This window comes from Ochotona princeps, chromosome 1 (genome assembly GCF_030435755.1).
Source record: "Ochotona princeps isolate mOchPri1 chromosome 1, mOchPri1.hap1, whole genome shotgun sequence".
In the NCBI taxonomy this organism is placed as follows: domain Eukaryota; kingdom Metazoa; phylum Chordata; class Mammalia; order Lagomorpha; family Ochotonidae; genus Ochotona; species Ochotona princeps.
Genome location: NC_080832.1, coordinates 70,863,073 through 70,879,840, shown reverse-complemented (window position 1 = coordinate 70,879,840; position 16,768 = coordinate 70,863,073). Strand labels below are relative to the sequence as shown.

The window sequence follows — 16,768 nt, the reverse complement described above, 5'->3', positions numbered from 1 at the left end:
ATTTGCCAAATGGCCACAACGGTTGGAGCTGAAATGATCAATCCAAAGCCAGGAGCCAGGAGCTTCTTCCAGGTCTCCCACACAGGTGCAGCATTCCAAGGACTTGGTCCGTCTTCTACTGCTTTCCCAGGTCACAAGTATAGAGATGGATGGGAAGTAGAGCAGCCAGATCACGAACTGGCCCACCAGGGATGCTGGTGCTTGCAGGCACAGGATTAGCCAATTGAACTCTCATGCCATCTGTCTTTGGCTTTTGGTGACCAATGCTTGCTCCCTTGGAACCCATTTGATCAGAGTGTGACCAGAAGTTGAGCACTGGAACCTTTTCAGAAGTGGGGGCATCTATTGATCCACAAGATACGGTGCTGAAGTTCTCTGAATATGAACTTACCTCAACTGCCTCTGCGCATAAGTGGCTCTCCCTCACCTGCCCAGACCCAGACTTGGGGCACATTTGCTTTGCCTCCTGATGTTTGCCAGTGAGGTAAAACCCATCCAGTCTCTTCTCCAAAGCCTGTGCTACTATGTTGGCTTTAGCGCAGGTCGGGCAGTGTGGAGTTCAGTGTTGGCTTTAGTGCAGGTCAGGCGGTGTGGAGTTGAGTGTAGGTTGCAGTGCAGGTTGGGCAGTGGGCTCCTGCTGCTAAGACCTGGTCTTCAGCTTGGCAGAAGGAACTTCTTTAGGCAGTGTCTTCAATGTATCCATTTCCTTTCCTTAGCAAATCTTGTCTCTGTGACCTTCAATTGTCATTATTTATTCCCAGTAGAAAATGCACCAAGCTAAAATAGTATAACTTTGTTTACATTGAAAACCAACCCTCTCTCCCCACCCCCCATTTTTTATTTGACTTACTTGAAAGGCACAGTTACAGAGAGAGGCAGGGAGAAATTGATCTGTCATCTGCTGGTTCACTTTCAACATGGCCACAGTAGCCAGTGCTGGACTAGGTGGAAGCCAGGAGCTCAGAGCCTCACCTAGTTGTCCACATAGGCTCGAGGGCCCATGAACTTGACCCATTTTCCTCTGCTTCCCTTGGCTTATCAGCAGGGAGCTAAATCAGAAGTAGAGCAGCCAGGACTGGAGTCAGTGCCCATAAGGGATGCCTGCATTGTAGGTGGGGCTTAACCCATTAGCTTACAATGCCTCTTCCTTTATCCTACTCAGCCTGACCAGAAAAGTTTCTGGAAAACTTCCTTAATTTGGTTTCAAGCTCATAAGAGGTTTTAATATTTATTTATTTATTTTTAGAACACATCAGTTAAATCTGTTCATCTTTTTTGAGTTGAGGGACTGGAAGAAATCACACATCATTTCTGATGTGATATACCCATGGGCGGTTTTGCATCCTACCCAAAGATAGCTCAACTTCATTTTAAGATGTTTTTCCTTCTTTGGCAATCAAAAAGTTTTCTAAGTGGATGCATGCTTGTGAGTTGCACAAGGCTGAGAATATATCAGTGTTTCCTGTGGTCTTCACTTTGTCATGGGGACACTCCCAGTGGCATAAAGGCATTGCAAGCCTTCTTAATGGCCTTTATGAGTGTCAACCTATGGAAAGAGGTTAAGGAAGAGTCACCTCTGGACAATATAAGGACTTTCTCAAAAGTCAAACTGTCCGACTGGACAGGTTTTTTTTTGTCCATCCTCACCTTTACTGCCACGGGAAATTATGCTCAAGTCTCACTCTGTCACCTGTAAAATGGGAAGCAGATGCTCTCAAAGGCTCAAAAATTGGTATTATGTTTTTCTTTTCTCTTCTCTGGGATGACCTTAGAAGATCTTTAGGGTCCAGGAAGTAGTTCCATTCTCCCCACATTTCCTCTATGCATCACGTCTCATGCTTGTCATTATTTTTCTTCTATCCCATGAACAGTATATGAAGCCTAAGAAGACAGGCAAATAACACCAGGAGTTGAGAGATTACAGAGTTCATGGATCAAGCCATGCCTAACTTCTGGACTCTACAGTTACTTACAGTGTGTTTACTTTACTGTATTTGTAGAAGGAATATGATAATAATTTTTAAAAAAGATTTACTTATTAAACCTTAAGGGCAGAGTTAGAGGAAGAGACAGACTTTCCATCTGCTAGTTCACTCCTAAAATGGCCTCAATGGCTGGAGGTGGGCTGGTCTGAAACCAGGAGCCAGGATTTTCCTCCAGATCTCTCAGGTGGTCATAGGGGCCCAAGCACTTGGGCCATCTTTCACTGCTTTCCCAGACACATTAGCAGGGAAATTGGAAGTAGATCAGCCAAGACTCAAACCGATGCCCATGTGGGATGTCAGTGCTATAGGCTGCCGCTTTACCCACTACATCACAGTGCTGGTCCCAGTAATATAATAATAGCCCTGAAACCTAGGGTGAGGCAGCATAGGAAAGTCAAACATAGGAGGAAGGGAAATGGCACCTGCCATTCTTAGTTCCCTTTTACTTTTGGAGCTAGCTAAACACTCTGATCTCAGAATTTGGTCTCCTTACTCTTTCCCATTCTCCCAGGCTACCAGCCCCTACTGATGTTCCTTGATTTCTTACCCAGTCTGCAGGAAAGTCCTTCATCTTTTCAACACTCTTCTACTCTCACCCTGCCACTCTCTGAGCTACCAGGACAATGGCTCCCAATGCCTTTCACATCAAAGCAAAGTCAGAACATGAACGTTTAATGTCAGCCCCAGGTAAACTAAGGAAGTAGGATATCTACCTGGGTCTTGGGGGGAGGGGGGAGGAAATAAATCCATTGTCTTTGTATTGCATAATTATGATGAGCAAAAGTGAAAGACGAACTCTCAGGAAAGAAATGGCTTTGCATGAAACCTTGAAACAAATCCCTTTTGAAACATTTAATGAGAAACTTGAACTTGCTTCCATGAACATACATTTTATATTGGGTAATGCTTTAAATGGCTGTCCTCAAATCCTGATCAAAAGTTTTTAATGATAGTTTCTTCCAGTTCTTAGTCGTCACTATCAGTGAGGAATTTTGCACATGTGGGAAATTAAAAAAAATTTTGCAACTTTTCAAAAATGTCAACAGTTGAGATTATATTTAAAGAATCAACTTTTTCTCATCTCTACATACAAATTTCTCATGCTGCCTCACTGACATTTCATGTGATAATACAAATGGACTTCCGATCCCATGGGATAATTTTCACATTAATTCATTCCAAGGAAGATGAGGCCTTGATGTGCAGAATGCAAACGCATTGTGAAATCAGTTTCCTAGTACTAAAAATGAACACCCCCAAGCTGCCTGTCGTATCAGAAGTCACAGGATGACACCCTCCCCCTGCTCCCCCAAAGCTTGCACCTGCCTTTTAGGTCCTCCTTGTTGTTGACACAGGCCTTGGGGACCAGCCATGTCCTCTGTCCGTGTCCTTGCTCTGAGGCTGGCCCTGCCCAGTCTCCATGGTGCAGTGGCTCACGCCCTGTGTATTGGATTTTGCCACTGTGCTTTCACTATTGGGGACTCCAAAGTGTTCCCCACGGTTGAAGACCATCCCAGGTTTCACCATGATCAAAACCTGTAACTCCTCAGTGACACAGCAGGGCGTCTCCCATTAGTACTTGGTAATCCAGATGGCTTAACCCATCACCAAAGGAATACCTGCTGCATAACTACTGCCCTTCGGAGCATCAGTTCGTGTGCTGACACAGATTCAACTCCAAACCCCCTTTTCTGTTTCTTTCTCTTGACCCAACCATTCCCATCATGCTTTTGCAGGCCACCTTCTCCCCAGATTCAAGGGCTTTTCTGTCTCTGACTCCCAGGACTTTCCTGGAATTGTCAAAACTGTCTTCTGCTTCCTCTGTCCTGACACATTTCTGCTTTGATCTGTGGAGTTGCAGTCTCTTCTTGACACCTTCCCTTCTTTGCTGTTACTTTCTTTTTCTACCCACTGATACTGAGGTCTCTTCTCACTTCATCATCTGACTCTCTTGACTTTCTGACCTTTTTCCTCGCTACTTTTGCCATTACTGATATTTGGATAGATTTACAACCTTTCCGGTCACCTGACACATGCGGCTCCACCTCTAAACTTCTGCCTTCTCTGTGAACAGGTGCACCTGTCTCTTGTGTCAGCACTTCCAGCCCATCATAACTCCAGAGTTCCCTCATTCTTCCCAGACCTCCATCTATCCCTAAACAACTTATCCTCATGCTCCTGTTTCTTGAAGCGCTCCAGAATCTCCCCATCTTGACTCAAACTCTGGCAGGCAGCCCTGCTTCTTCACTGATTGAGCCTGCTCAGTAAGTTGGAGAAACAGCAGACGAGCCAGTGTGGTTGTTCGGAGTGAAGAAGGATTGGAGATGTGATCAGATAGGTGCAGGGGCCAGGTTTTGCAGGGCCTTGTGAACTTTGATGTGCATTTAGGACTTTATTCTGAACAAGGTGGAAGCAACTGGAAGTTTTTGACTAGTAGAGCGACATGCTCTAAAAAACACGATACTGACAGCTATGTGGAGAACAGGTGGGGGTGGGGGACACCGGTTATGAGGCTGTGGCACTAGTCTAGATGAGACAAGAGGCACTAGAGAGGTTGAGGGATTGTCAAGTTCTGGTTCTATTTTGAAGTGAGTTCTGACAACACTTGCTGATGGATTGGACGTGAAATGCGACAGAAAAGAGAGTCAAGGATGATTCAGAAGCAACTGGAAAAACACAATTGCCATTAACCAGGCTTCATAAGAAGACTGTGGGATGAGGAAAAAAAATTGGAAGAGGAAAGTTCATTTTTTGGTATGTTAAGTTTGAGGTGACTTTTACATAGCCCTGTGAAGATGTCAGGTTGTCAGCTGGATATCTGAGTCTAGAATACAAGACAAATCCAGGCCAGAAATGAATCAGAAACTGTTCATGTCTAGATGGTGTTTGAATTTACATGGACAGAGGGCAGTGGACTGAGTCTGGGTTACCAAACAATGGAAGGTCAAGTGTCAGCAGCCAAATGCAGAGTTCAACAAGGAAAGCCTAGTCTGTGACTTGTTACAAACTTGTCTGGTGTGTATGTGCATGGACAGGTTAGTGTACATGTAAACACATTGTCACAGACTTAGCATTACTGGGTTGATGTAAACAGCAGTTTATTTTACTGTTTACTTTGAGGTGGCATGTAAGAAATTATGAACTATTCCTGATAGTTTGGTCATCTAAGTGGATTTGACCCCATGGAGGGTACTGGCAGTAGTAACCTGAACAGTCTGTGGAGATGAGAGTCTTTTGGCAGTGAGCTCAAGAGAGACCAGGAGGAAAGAGAAAAAACAAGTGCCATCAAATCCTTCCAAGAAATTTTCCAGAAACGAGAACAGAGAAATGGATCAGTAGCTGGAGATAGATCAAGAGGCCATGGGCAGATAGCTGGTTAGTTTCAGAAAGAATGACAGCTGAATTTCTGACCACTGTCCCACTGCTTTAGACAAACCGGTCCACGGCACCCTTCCCTACATGTGCTGTCCACACTACCCCCATCCCACTCCTTCTACCCACCCATCAAGGCCAGATGACAAACATCACCTACCACATCCTGCTTCCTGCCAGCTGGGGGCGCTGTCTGCAGCTGCTCACCTCCGACCTCCACCCATCATATTCCAGAGGGCTTTGGTTGTGGGGTTCGACTGGTCTCAGTAGCTCTTGTCTGCAGTGTGTGTCGGAGTGCTCTGTATTTTTACTGTAGATCAAAACTGCACAATGTTCCCCAGACAGTCTTCAGAGGGGAGGCAGAACTGCTACGAAAACTATAAAGTTTCGGATTCCTTCAGATCCTGGAAGATAGCATTCCAGTAGCAGCAACAAGAATATCTTTCACTTTCCTTCAAGGCTGGAAGCACTGATTCACACTAAGAGAGCAGGGACTGGAACTTATTTTTAAAACCAACAGAAAAGCCTCAGCAGTTACCCAGGGCTTTCTCTTTGAAAAAACATCAAAAAACTGGGTAGGAACGGTAGGGAGGGAGAATGAGCCTTCTAGTTTAAGATATAGCAAGCTCAGTGAAACTACAAACAAGATACAACTACAAACACTGCTTCGCTTCCAGCTCCCTTGGGGTGTGTCACAGTGAGGGGGCCAGGGCACTTCCTCAGGGTCTTGTTGTGGACCAGCTCCCCACAGAAGCACCAGTGTTCAGCACTTCTACAAGGTGAGAACAGAGTGCTTGTAATCAGGATGAAAACTCAACAAGCATCAGAGATGGCGTGGGAAGAAATTCCTAAGCAAGAGAGGCTGTTAGGATGCCTGTGCGGCTACCCCAAGACCATAGCATAAAAGGTGCTGGCACCTCCCCTCCTTAGTACTGATGAGTGCCCATCATTGCCAAGCTGTCTTATGGGGTCATGGCATAGTCTATGGCCCCTTCTACCCAGGAGATGGCAACTCGGATACAGTGCAAGATCCAGGAGGCTGGTTGTGGACACAACGATTCCCTGCTCTGAGATGAAGTGAGGCTGCAAGGGGAGTTGAGGCAGATGCAAGCAGCAGCTGCATGTGCAAAGGCTCCTGGCCTCAGACCTGCTAGGAGGAGCGAGAAGTCACTTCTCCTTATCACAGGGCAGGAACGAGTGCCAACCTAGACAGGAGGAAGGTGGTGCCCCGTGATGGGGTTTGTCTGTGATGTACCTGGGAGCTCGGGATGGACAGGGCTAACAGGTTTGAGGTTTGGAGTGTTCGCTCTGGTGGCACTGATCTCAATCTGGAGAAGACGTGACTTTTTTCTTGGTCTGTTTTGTTGTTAGATTCTGGAGGTGGGCACTTAGCCTAGTAGGTTAGAACGCCTGTTACCGGGGCTTTGACTGTTGGCTCCAACTCCAGTTTTCTGCTGAGGCAAACCCTGGGAGGCAGTGGTGAAGAATAAGGGGATTGCGTTCTTGCCTCTCACCTGGGAGACACGGATCGAGTTTCAGCTCCCTGATTTGGGCCCAACCCTGACTGCTGTGGGCTTGTGGGAGGGTAACAAGTGGGAGACAGCATTTGGTCGCTTTTTCTCTCTGCTTTTCCAAAAAATATTAAATAACTGAAGAAAAGTCAAATTCTGTTCTTCTCTTCAAGGTCTGACTATGCTTATTTTTGGCTCCAACAGCTGAGAGTTTTGTCCTATTGGTTTTTTTTTTTTAAATTTAACATTCAGATAATTGCATTTTTTCACCTATACACCTAGGTCACAAGGGTACAAGACAATCAACCCCTATAATGAACCATTATGAGGTAATTTACTGTGGTCAACTCTGCTTATGAAAATGACCATCAGTTACAGAGCCATGAGCTGCTGTGGCTTTGAGGGTTTCCACAGCTCCTCACCTCCAGGTGCTTGGCTGCAATTTCACCAGCACAAAGGCTGCCCATGACAGTCCATGGGAAGTTCTCATCAGTGTGGGGTGAAATGGAGAAGCCAAGGACCATGTTGGCATCTTTCCAAAGGCCTGCTCTTCTAAACTACATGCTACTTCCATTTTGAGTGTTAAGATTTCCTTTATTTTATTAAGTGAGGGCAACACAATGTTTTTTAAAGCGTTATATGGCAACATAGCTGGTAATCTTACAACCAAACACTCATTTTTTTTTTTTAAATGTGAGATTTCAAAAGCTGGGTAGGCCTGGTGTGGGGGCTCTCCTCCTTGCTGGCATGCACAGTGGTCACCTGCTATCAGTCAGGTAGAAGGAGGGAGCTCATCTAGACTAACCAAGGCTGACAATGACCTGCCAAAGTGTCAAGGCAGACAGTGAACCGGGCAATCAGGGAAAGGTTGCTAAAGTGTAGTTTCATCACATGCCTCTCTAATAGCTTTGGAACTTAGCATTTTTAAAAAGATCTCTTGCTCCTCCCTCTCTCTATCTGAAAGGCATATAGAGACACACAGAAGAGGGAAAGACAGAACTTTTTTTTTTTAAGATTAATTTTATTTTTATTACAAAGTCAGATATACAGAGAGGAGGAGAGATAGAGAGGAAGTGGAGCTGCCGGGATTAGAACCAGCGACCATATGGGATCCCAGTACATTCAAGGAGAGGACCTTAGCCACCAGGCCCAAAAGACAGAACTTTTTAATCACCTGGTTCAATTTTGCCATTAAACATGGCCCTGGCCCAGGGCTTTCTCTATTATGAGTTTCCAACTTAGGAATATTTCATTCTTCACTTTCAAGTTTTGTTGTTGTTGTTTTTTAGGTGAGGGGATTGCTAGGAAAAAACATATTCATAGTTCAAATGATCTAAAGTGCTAACTGCATACTACAAAAATGCACAGTCAACAAAAACAGTAGCTTAGACGGCATTGTTTCATATTTATTTTTGAGTGTTCAAAAAGGATCAAATGCATTAAAAATAATGTAACAGCAGACAGCTCATAGGAACAGAAAACACAAACACCATATAAAGATTTGTCTTCTCTGCCCCTTCCACTCCAAAAATTAAGTCACCCCACCCCCACCCCCTGCACGTTATTTGTTGGTTTCTCAGGAAGAAAAAGAGAGGATTTCTGCAAGTGTGTATGCTATCTCTAGAACACAACAGAACCAGAGGGACTGATTATACTGGGCGTGGCCGGCAGCAGCAGGGACACAGCAGATAACACACATGCTGGTATTTTAAATCAGTAGTTTTATTACAATTCACACTGACACACAATTCGAGAAGGAATGTTCTGACACTTTCTGAGCATTTCACGGAAAGCAAATGTTAACTACCCAGGCAGGAGAGTCATCCACACCTTTTCCAAACAAAAAGCAAAAGTTTTTACATGTGGTAACTGAAGGAAACAAAGTTCTTGAATTCCTGTCTGAAAACAGCCTGTGTTCCTGGGAAGCAGAGTGAAAAAGGAAGTGTCCTCCTCGGGGCAGCACAGAGTCCTGCCACCACACCCCAACCCTGACCTTTCAGGTGACTTCTGAGGACACTGCAGCCGTGGGGAGGTGTTCAGGGGCTACAAGTATCTGCTTAGAGGGTGAACTATTACACTTCACTGTCATTGAAAGGAAAGGATAAATTAAGACAATTAAGTTTTCCTAAAATGCACAAAGACAAGGGAGAAAATACCTGGGTATATAAAAAATGAGATGCTCTTTTCACATAACTCATTTAAAAGGTTACAATTACCATAAACATTGAACTCCATTAGAGATCACTGGCAAGGCTTGCTTTTATACATCTGCAAGAGAGCTCTGCCCCTGCCCAGGTCTGGAGCCAGCAGTGTGTGTGAAAAGTCACCGGCCCTGGGGAAGCAGGCGTCAGACTACTCAGAGGGTTGCAGAGGCGTTTTTCAGATTCACTGCGTAAGACACTATGGGATCTTGAGCAGTTTCCTCTCTCAGCAGTCCTCGTGCTCGTCGGGTGCTTCCATCCCTTTAGTGTCCAAACACACCAAAGCGTTCTGGGAGAAACACACTGAAAGGATGCTTTAGATGAATTCACCACACATTATGGTACTTGGGAACAGCAAAGCAAAAGAGCCTAATCCTGACCCTGCTATTTCAAATAGAAAAGCACTACAGGAGGAAAAAAAAAAAAAAAGGACAGGCAACTATCAATAGTTTTGGTTAATCCGAGCTATGGAGACAAATTCTTGTCACATTCCATCCACTAGGGAACCCATTTGGATTTTCATGTCTGACTGCATCAGCAGAAGACACATTGCTGCATATATTTACAGGTATATGCATGCACATTTATAAAAGTCATATCATGAAAGTGTTTTAGATACATACACATGTAAAACCTGTACCCCTAAAAAACAAATACATTAGCCAGTAGTCAGTTAGTTCTGTAGAATTTCTTCACAAACCAGTCAGAACAGTCTCCCAACAATGGCACAGGACCAGCTGGCTGCCCTCTCAAGTCCATTATCTATCGATAAACATTTTAAAATTCAGATGTCTGATACAACATCCTCAGAACAGAACGCTGATGGAATTATGGCTTTGAAAACAAGGATCTGTATTTCCTTGATGTTTCGTTTCTATATATGTCAAGGCTTTCCCTCTGTGTTTGCCCAGCAGTGGGAGAGCATTTGCTCATGACCACATTTGATACTGTGACACACCCTTCTTGTTAAAAGACTGTAGCTGGTATTTCCTTTGCTGTTTTCTAAGAGGGGACCATCACAACATTGTATCTGATGGTGCTGGTGGATCACTGTGAGTTGTGTGTGCTCCGAGGTAACTTACGATGTGTGAGGTGAAGCAGAAGTTGCTCTGGCATTTAAGAAATGAAAAAGCTTCCCAAGAGACAAACAGAAAGGACTGGGTGGTGAACAACAGGCTCCACGAAGGAGCTCAGAATGTTGCCTGAGCAAACGTGCTGGACATCTGACACCGTAGTTCACACAAGACAAAAACACTCCAAATACTTCCTTTAGAAACGATGCAGTTCACAAAAATGGAGTATTACTTTTTTTTAAACTTTTTCATTCTCCCCACCACACACAAAAACCTTCTTGAAATAAAAGAAACCAGACCAAGTTGTTTAATATAGTACAAAACTTAACAACCTTGTCATTTGCATTTGAATACAGGAATCTCAGAAATATAGAAAATCCATGATAATGATAGCAAGAATGTTTAATGCCGTTGCCCAATTTTTTTTTAAAATGAAAATTTTTCATAGTTGAAACAACTTGTAAAAAATATTTTTTTTCGGATGTGCTTACAGTTCCAGATTGCTAACCTATAAATTAAATGGGAAAAGTATCCGTATATATAAACAAGGCCTCTTGTTCGTTGATTTCAATCTTGGTTAAACCTTTGGATATTTCAATCTTCAGATGCCACAAGGTAAGGCTGAGTTCATTGGATATAAATAAAATGTTTAAGTCTATGATGTACTGCAGCACTAGAAAAACAAACGCATCAAATATTTACAGGTTGGCTATAATATCTTAAAAAAAAAAAAACGAAACCCTCTATCAGTATCAAGCCACACTCATTTTGGAACATTTTTAGTTGCATAAAAAAAAAAAAATGAAGCAACAGGATTTTTTTCTCACTCCTGTCTGCTCTTAACCCTGAAGTCCAGGCGGGTCTTAGGTGGCAGGGCGCGGTCTTTTGGGAGGCGGCGGGGGCATGAGCTCTGCGTCAGGGTCCAGGTGATGCTTTCGCTTCTGTCCTTGAAAAGCTGCAGCACATCTGTCGATGAACTCAAACAGCATCTCCTTGGTGACAGGGTTTGAGATGCTATTGCACACAGCTGGGGACAAAGGGAGGCAAGGGCCCCACGTGAGGGTTAATGAAGGCAGCTGACTCACCACCGCGGCTTATGACGAAGGTTTCCATCCCAATATGCTAAACATTTGCATTTTACCAATTTGGGTGACAAGCTTCATCCAATTTAAGCTAATCTCCATCCCCCACCCCCACCCCACAACCTAAAGAAGTAAGTCTCCAAGGGCCACGCTTCGTGGCAGTATTTACTTTAAACTCAAACTTCAAGTATTTGGGATAGAAGCGTGTGTTTGCACTATGGCTTTCTAGCCCTCCAAAACAGTTCTTAAGGGATTTTTGATGTAGCTGGTACACTGAACTCCAGAAAACATGCACTCTAATCCTACCCAGCTATCATTCCTACAGAATGAAGAGGCCACACTGCAGCTGGCAGACTGTATTACTGTAATAACATTTGAAGATACAACAAAATAACCTAACACCTAAAGCATCTTTCCTTAAGTGATTAAAATTTTGTACCAATGCCTTTAATTTCACTTAGTCTGTCTTGAAAAAGACACTGATTTAATCATTTCTGTTTTTGAAATTAACTAGTTTTGTCTGAACACAAAGCTAATTAATTTCTATTTCTAACAAGAATCACTGAATGTGCAACATTGATTTTTAAACTACTGAGTTGCCTAACCAGGCAACTTTCATATTTTCCTCATAAGCTTATCATATCATAATTATCACCACCATCATCAACTCAGCATTGTACAAAGTAAACAATCCTATACTTGGTGTTCTTCAACCAAGAGCAATGGTACTAGTAGTGTGTACCTCATTAACTTTGTTTGTGTTGTTCCCCATGAAAGACTGTTCTGAACTCCCAAAGCGCTCATCTTGTACCAAAGAAGGAAAACTTAGCTGATTTTTAAAAATGGTTTTCATTTACTTTGTTCTCTATTATTTCTAAAGCTATTTTAGGAATGGAAAATTACATTTTCCCCTGCTAATTTTGTCTTTTACCATCTGGCAAACAATGGTTTTATAGTTTTGAATAGAAAAGAAATTATCTGGTTTTTACTATTGTTCAAGAAATTCAACTTGTATATATCCCAATGTGTTGCGCTTTACACTTCTCTTTTAGGCACGTAGACACCAATTCAGCAGTTCAGAAGAGCTCATGAGCCATCGGGAGTCAGAGAGGGCACTGACCCAACACACCATCATTTCCTCTAAACAAGGATGGGGTCCAAATGACCAGCTCTCATTAAGACAGCAAGGACTGCACATCTGAGTTCTGCGACCTTGACTCTTGCGTGTGTTCCACCGAGAGGCTGTGGTACTTACCCATGGCAGTGTTATAGGCATTAGGAAAACTTTTGTCTGTTCTCTGTCTCATGAAGACCCAGCTGTTATTCTCAAATTTGCATTCTATAATTTTGTTGTCATATTGTTTTAGCTCTTTTGTCACCTGTTTTAAAAGAGAACCAAGGAAAATATTTAAATCATTTGAAAGGTTTTTTCCTTGCACTGTGTGACAGCCACATTAGGATATGCCAGAAACACTCCAGTAACTCTTCCTGCGGCGATCTTCGTCAGCTGAAGTGTCTCATCAAGCCTAGAGCCATAGCGTGCACTCCCTTGCACACATGCTCATTTATCCAGCATCTTATAAAGTGTCGTGAAAATGGCTGTCAATACATAGCAATTAAAAGAAGTTAAGTTGAAAGCAACCACTTCTGGGCCAAAGGCAAGTATGTTACCATGGGGACCAATGCCTTTAACACTGTTTGGGTCCCTATGGCTTCCCAAACTGCATATACTATCTAGGATTCACCAGTTTTCAGGAAGGTCACATCATGTACATTCCTACATCAAACCCTAAGAAATGCCCTTTACTGGTTAAAAGAGAAAATTACACATAAAAACTAAACACTGGGCTCAAATTCAGGCAATGTGCAAGTTAAGTGTAATGACTTCCCCAAAACCCTAGATCTTTTACCCATTCTATCTCCAAACTAGTATGAATTTGGAGCTGAGGTGACTGTTTACTTTAACTGGTGGATTTTCTGGCTTCTTTACCCCAGATGATTGAATATGAATTACAACTTACTCTATTAAAGCTAACAAGTATCCATGGTAACTACAGAATTCCTTTAAAACTCTTTTTAAAGGAGATTTCATTGGGCTGTGAGAATGGTTTTCATAAATAGGAATCTAAGCTTATCTTTTCAGTTTCAAATCAAATGCCAGTCATGGTAATATTTTAATTCTGCCTTCATCTTTCACAGCTAACAACTTTTCCTCACAATATAGTAGATTGCAATCATTTAACTTCATTAGCATTATTTGAAAAACTCTCATTTTTCTATCCATCTATTCACTACCTACCTAGGACCATGAAGGGAACAAAATTTCTTAAAAATGCTTTTAATTCACACATTAGGCAGTGCACGTCTTCATTCAAAACTTTCAAATTGTTCCATTTTTCCTTAATGGATACTAGGTTTGACTGGACTACTTGCATTTTCAATGAGTCCAACAGGACTAACATATTCAGTGGTTCTGGAACTAAACCTGCCTCCAAAATGACATTCCAAATGCCAAATCTGCCAAGGTTTTTTCTCAGATATTCATTATTTTAGTCTCAATCTCCTTCTGATGTCAGGCCAAGGGACCTACTTCCTTTTATGTCTGATACATAATTTATAGCTAAGTATTGGGAAATTGTACTTATGTCATACCATACATAATGCTTAACAGAAGTTAAGTTCCTAAATCAGAGTCTCTTTTCTAATTCCTGAACAACTGAGTTCCGAATGTATTGCGTCATTGGAAAAACAACAAACAAAAGTGCCTAGTACACAGCAGACAATTAGTAAAATTGCTAATTGAAAATAAAATCAAGGCCCAGCACGATGGCTCAATGGTTAAATCCTCATTTTGTATGTGCCAAGATCCCATAAAGGTGCTGGTTCGTGTCCCAGCTGCTCCATTTTCCTTCCAGCTCCCTGCTTGTGGCCTGGGAAAGCAGTAGAGGATGGCCCAAGGTCTCGGACCCTGCACACCCATGGGAGACCTGGAAGAAGCTCCTGGCTTCAGATCAGCTTGGTTCTGGCCACTGCGGCCACTTGGTGAACAAACTGGCGGATGAAGGCTCTTTCTATTTCCTCCTCTGTAACTCTGCCTTTCCAATAAAAACAAATCTTTAAAAAAAAAAAAAAGAGCAGTTTTGTTTTTTTTTAAAGAAAAGGAAATTAAGCAGTGAAATTTTGCTTTTCAAAAACTGGTTAAAAAAAAAGTAGTATTAAAGTTACCACCTTAACCATTTAAAGCATGTAATTCAGTGGTGTTATCCCACTGTGTGCAACACATTTAAACTTTCTTCCTGCAACACTAAAACTCAGGACCCACTAAATGCTAATTCCCAGCTCTTCCATTACACCAACCTTGATCACGACCTGATTTCTATGATTTTGACTACTTTGATAAGTCATACAGTGTTGGTTCTTTTGTGCTTGTCTTATTTTGCTTAGTATAATGTTTCTGAAGTCCATTCATGCAGCATGTGACAGGAGTCCCTCCCTTTTAAAAGTTAATAGTCATATACAGATATATATATGCATATATACTACTGTTTATTTAACCATTTATCTATCAATGGACATTTGGGAGGCTTCCACTTCCCAGCTACGAACAGCGATGAACTTGGGTGTGAAAACAGCTCTTGAAATTCTGCTTTGGAATCATTTAGATATACACCCAGGCATGGAATTCCTGGATCATACGTTAATTCTCTCTCTCTCTCTCTCTCTCTCTCTCTCTCTCTCTCTCTCTCTCTCTAACGACCTCCACACAGCACACAGTTTTCTAGGGTGAGTACATTGTACCCTTTTCTTTTTTTTTTTTTTTTTTACAGATTTATCTGTTTTCATTACAAAGTCAGATATACAGAGAGGAGGAGAAACAGACAGGAAGATCTTCCATCCGATGATTCACTCCCCAAGTGAGCCACAACGGCTGGTGCTGAGCCAATCTGAAGCCAGGAGCCAAGAACCTTCTCCAAGTCTCCCACATGGGTGCAGGATCCCAAAGCATTGGGCCGTCCTGGACTGCTTTCCCAGGCCACAGGCAGGGAGCTGGATGGGAAGTGGAGCTGCGGGGACTAGAACCAGTGCCCATATGGGATCCCGGCGTGTTCAAGGCGAGGGCTTTAGCTGCCAGGCCACGCCGCTGGGCCCCATTGTACCCTTTTCACATTCTCAATAGCAGTACACAAAGCTTCCAAGTTCTCAGCATCCCCATCAAAAATCATATACGTTTTTCAAGGATAGCTTGCTAATGTGCACCCTGTATATTATTAGCCAACCGTGTGGTGAGGTTTTTTTTTTAAGATTTATTTTTATTGGAAAGTCAGATTTTACAGAGTAGGAGAGACAGAGAAAAGATCTTCCATCTGATGGATCACTTCCCAAGTGGCTGCAATGGCTGGAAATGAACCAATCCAGACAAGAGCCAGGAGCTTTATCTGGGTCTCCCACATGGGTACAGGGTCCCAAGGCTTTGGGCCATTCCCTATTACTTTCTCAGGCCATAAGCAAGGAGGTGGATGGCAAGTTAAACAATATGGGATCCTAGTGCATGCAAGGTAAGGACTTAGCCATTAGACTATTGTACTGGGACCAGTGTGGTAAGTTTTCATCACGGATCTTACCATTCTTCAGCCCCCAGCTCCAGAATTCTTACAGATTATGTGGTGTTCAAACTGATTATAGCAATTAAACAGCATTACTAAGTTTTTGTGTATCTGGTTGTCCATGCATTAACAGTCTGGGAAACAGAGCCTTCCAGAAAATAAATGCACCTGTCACTACTAATTTAACTATACTTCCATGTTTCAGCGCATGCACTGTTCTTCATTGATCACCCTAGTTAGATTGCCAAAACAGATACACTGCAAGGCACTCATCGGGATAGTGGCAAAGTATATTTAACCGATAAAAAAAGATGTTATCTCCCAAATGTGTACAGACAAAAGACAGTTTTCATGAGTGAGACGATGAAAAGGATGACTGGCATACACTGAAGTGATTTAACTTTAGTACCCAAATGCTAATGCATTACTATGATAATAATCCTCCCTGTCCAATCAACTATCAATATTTACTAAAGCAGGATCTTTACCAGGTCTATACAGTCAGCCCTGCATCATAGTTAATACGAGTTTCAAAGTGAGAAGCATAACATATTTGTAAACCAAAATTTTATATCTGCATTTCACATTTGCATCAGATTAATAAGGTGCTATTATTTTGGATACAGGTAAAAGCAACACAGTTTACACCGAAACTTGCTCATGTATTATATATATATCATTATACTATTTCTATTATCTAATATCTTATTGAGTACTGCACACTCATACTATTTGGATCTCCATAATTTGGGGTTAAGAGACTGTCAGAAGAACCTTCCCCACTACCTCTGAAAATTTTAAGTGACCAATTCTAAGATACTAAGTACCTGGAATGAGGGTGCACCTCCCTTCATCCACTGACAGAGAGACCAATAGTTATTCTAGGCTGCCAGTTCTTCACAGAATTACTTTTTGTAATTGAGAACACTACGAGTCACAA

At 42.5% G+C, this 16,768-nt stretch overlaps 1 protein-coding gene across 4 annotated transcripts in view; it reads right to left on the bottom strand.

Moving 5' to 3' along the window:
• Positions 1-10,426: 10,426 nt before the first annotated feature.
• RNGTT (RNA guanylyltransferase and 5'-phosphatase) overlaps positions 10,427-16,768 on the bottom strand; it is a 233,765-nt gene continuing 227,423 nt past the window's right edge. For 3 of the 4 annotated variants that reach the window (XM_058660895.1, XM_012925537.3, XM_004580392.4), the window contains 2 exons: positions 12,480-12,603; positions 10,427-11,169 (listed from right to left, as the gene is read on the bottom strand). In XM_058660895.1, coding sequence (XP_058516878.1) covers positions 11,006-11,169; positions 12,480-12,603 — 288 coding nt within the window. In that variant the 3' untranslated portion in view covers positions 10,427-11,005. The remainder of the gene's footprint in view (positions 11,170-12,479; positions 12,604-16,768) is intronic. The other variant, XM_058660888.1, reaches the window with a different exon arrangement.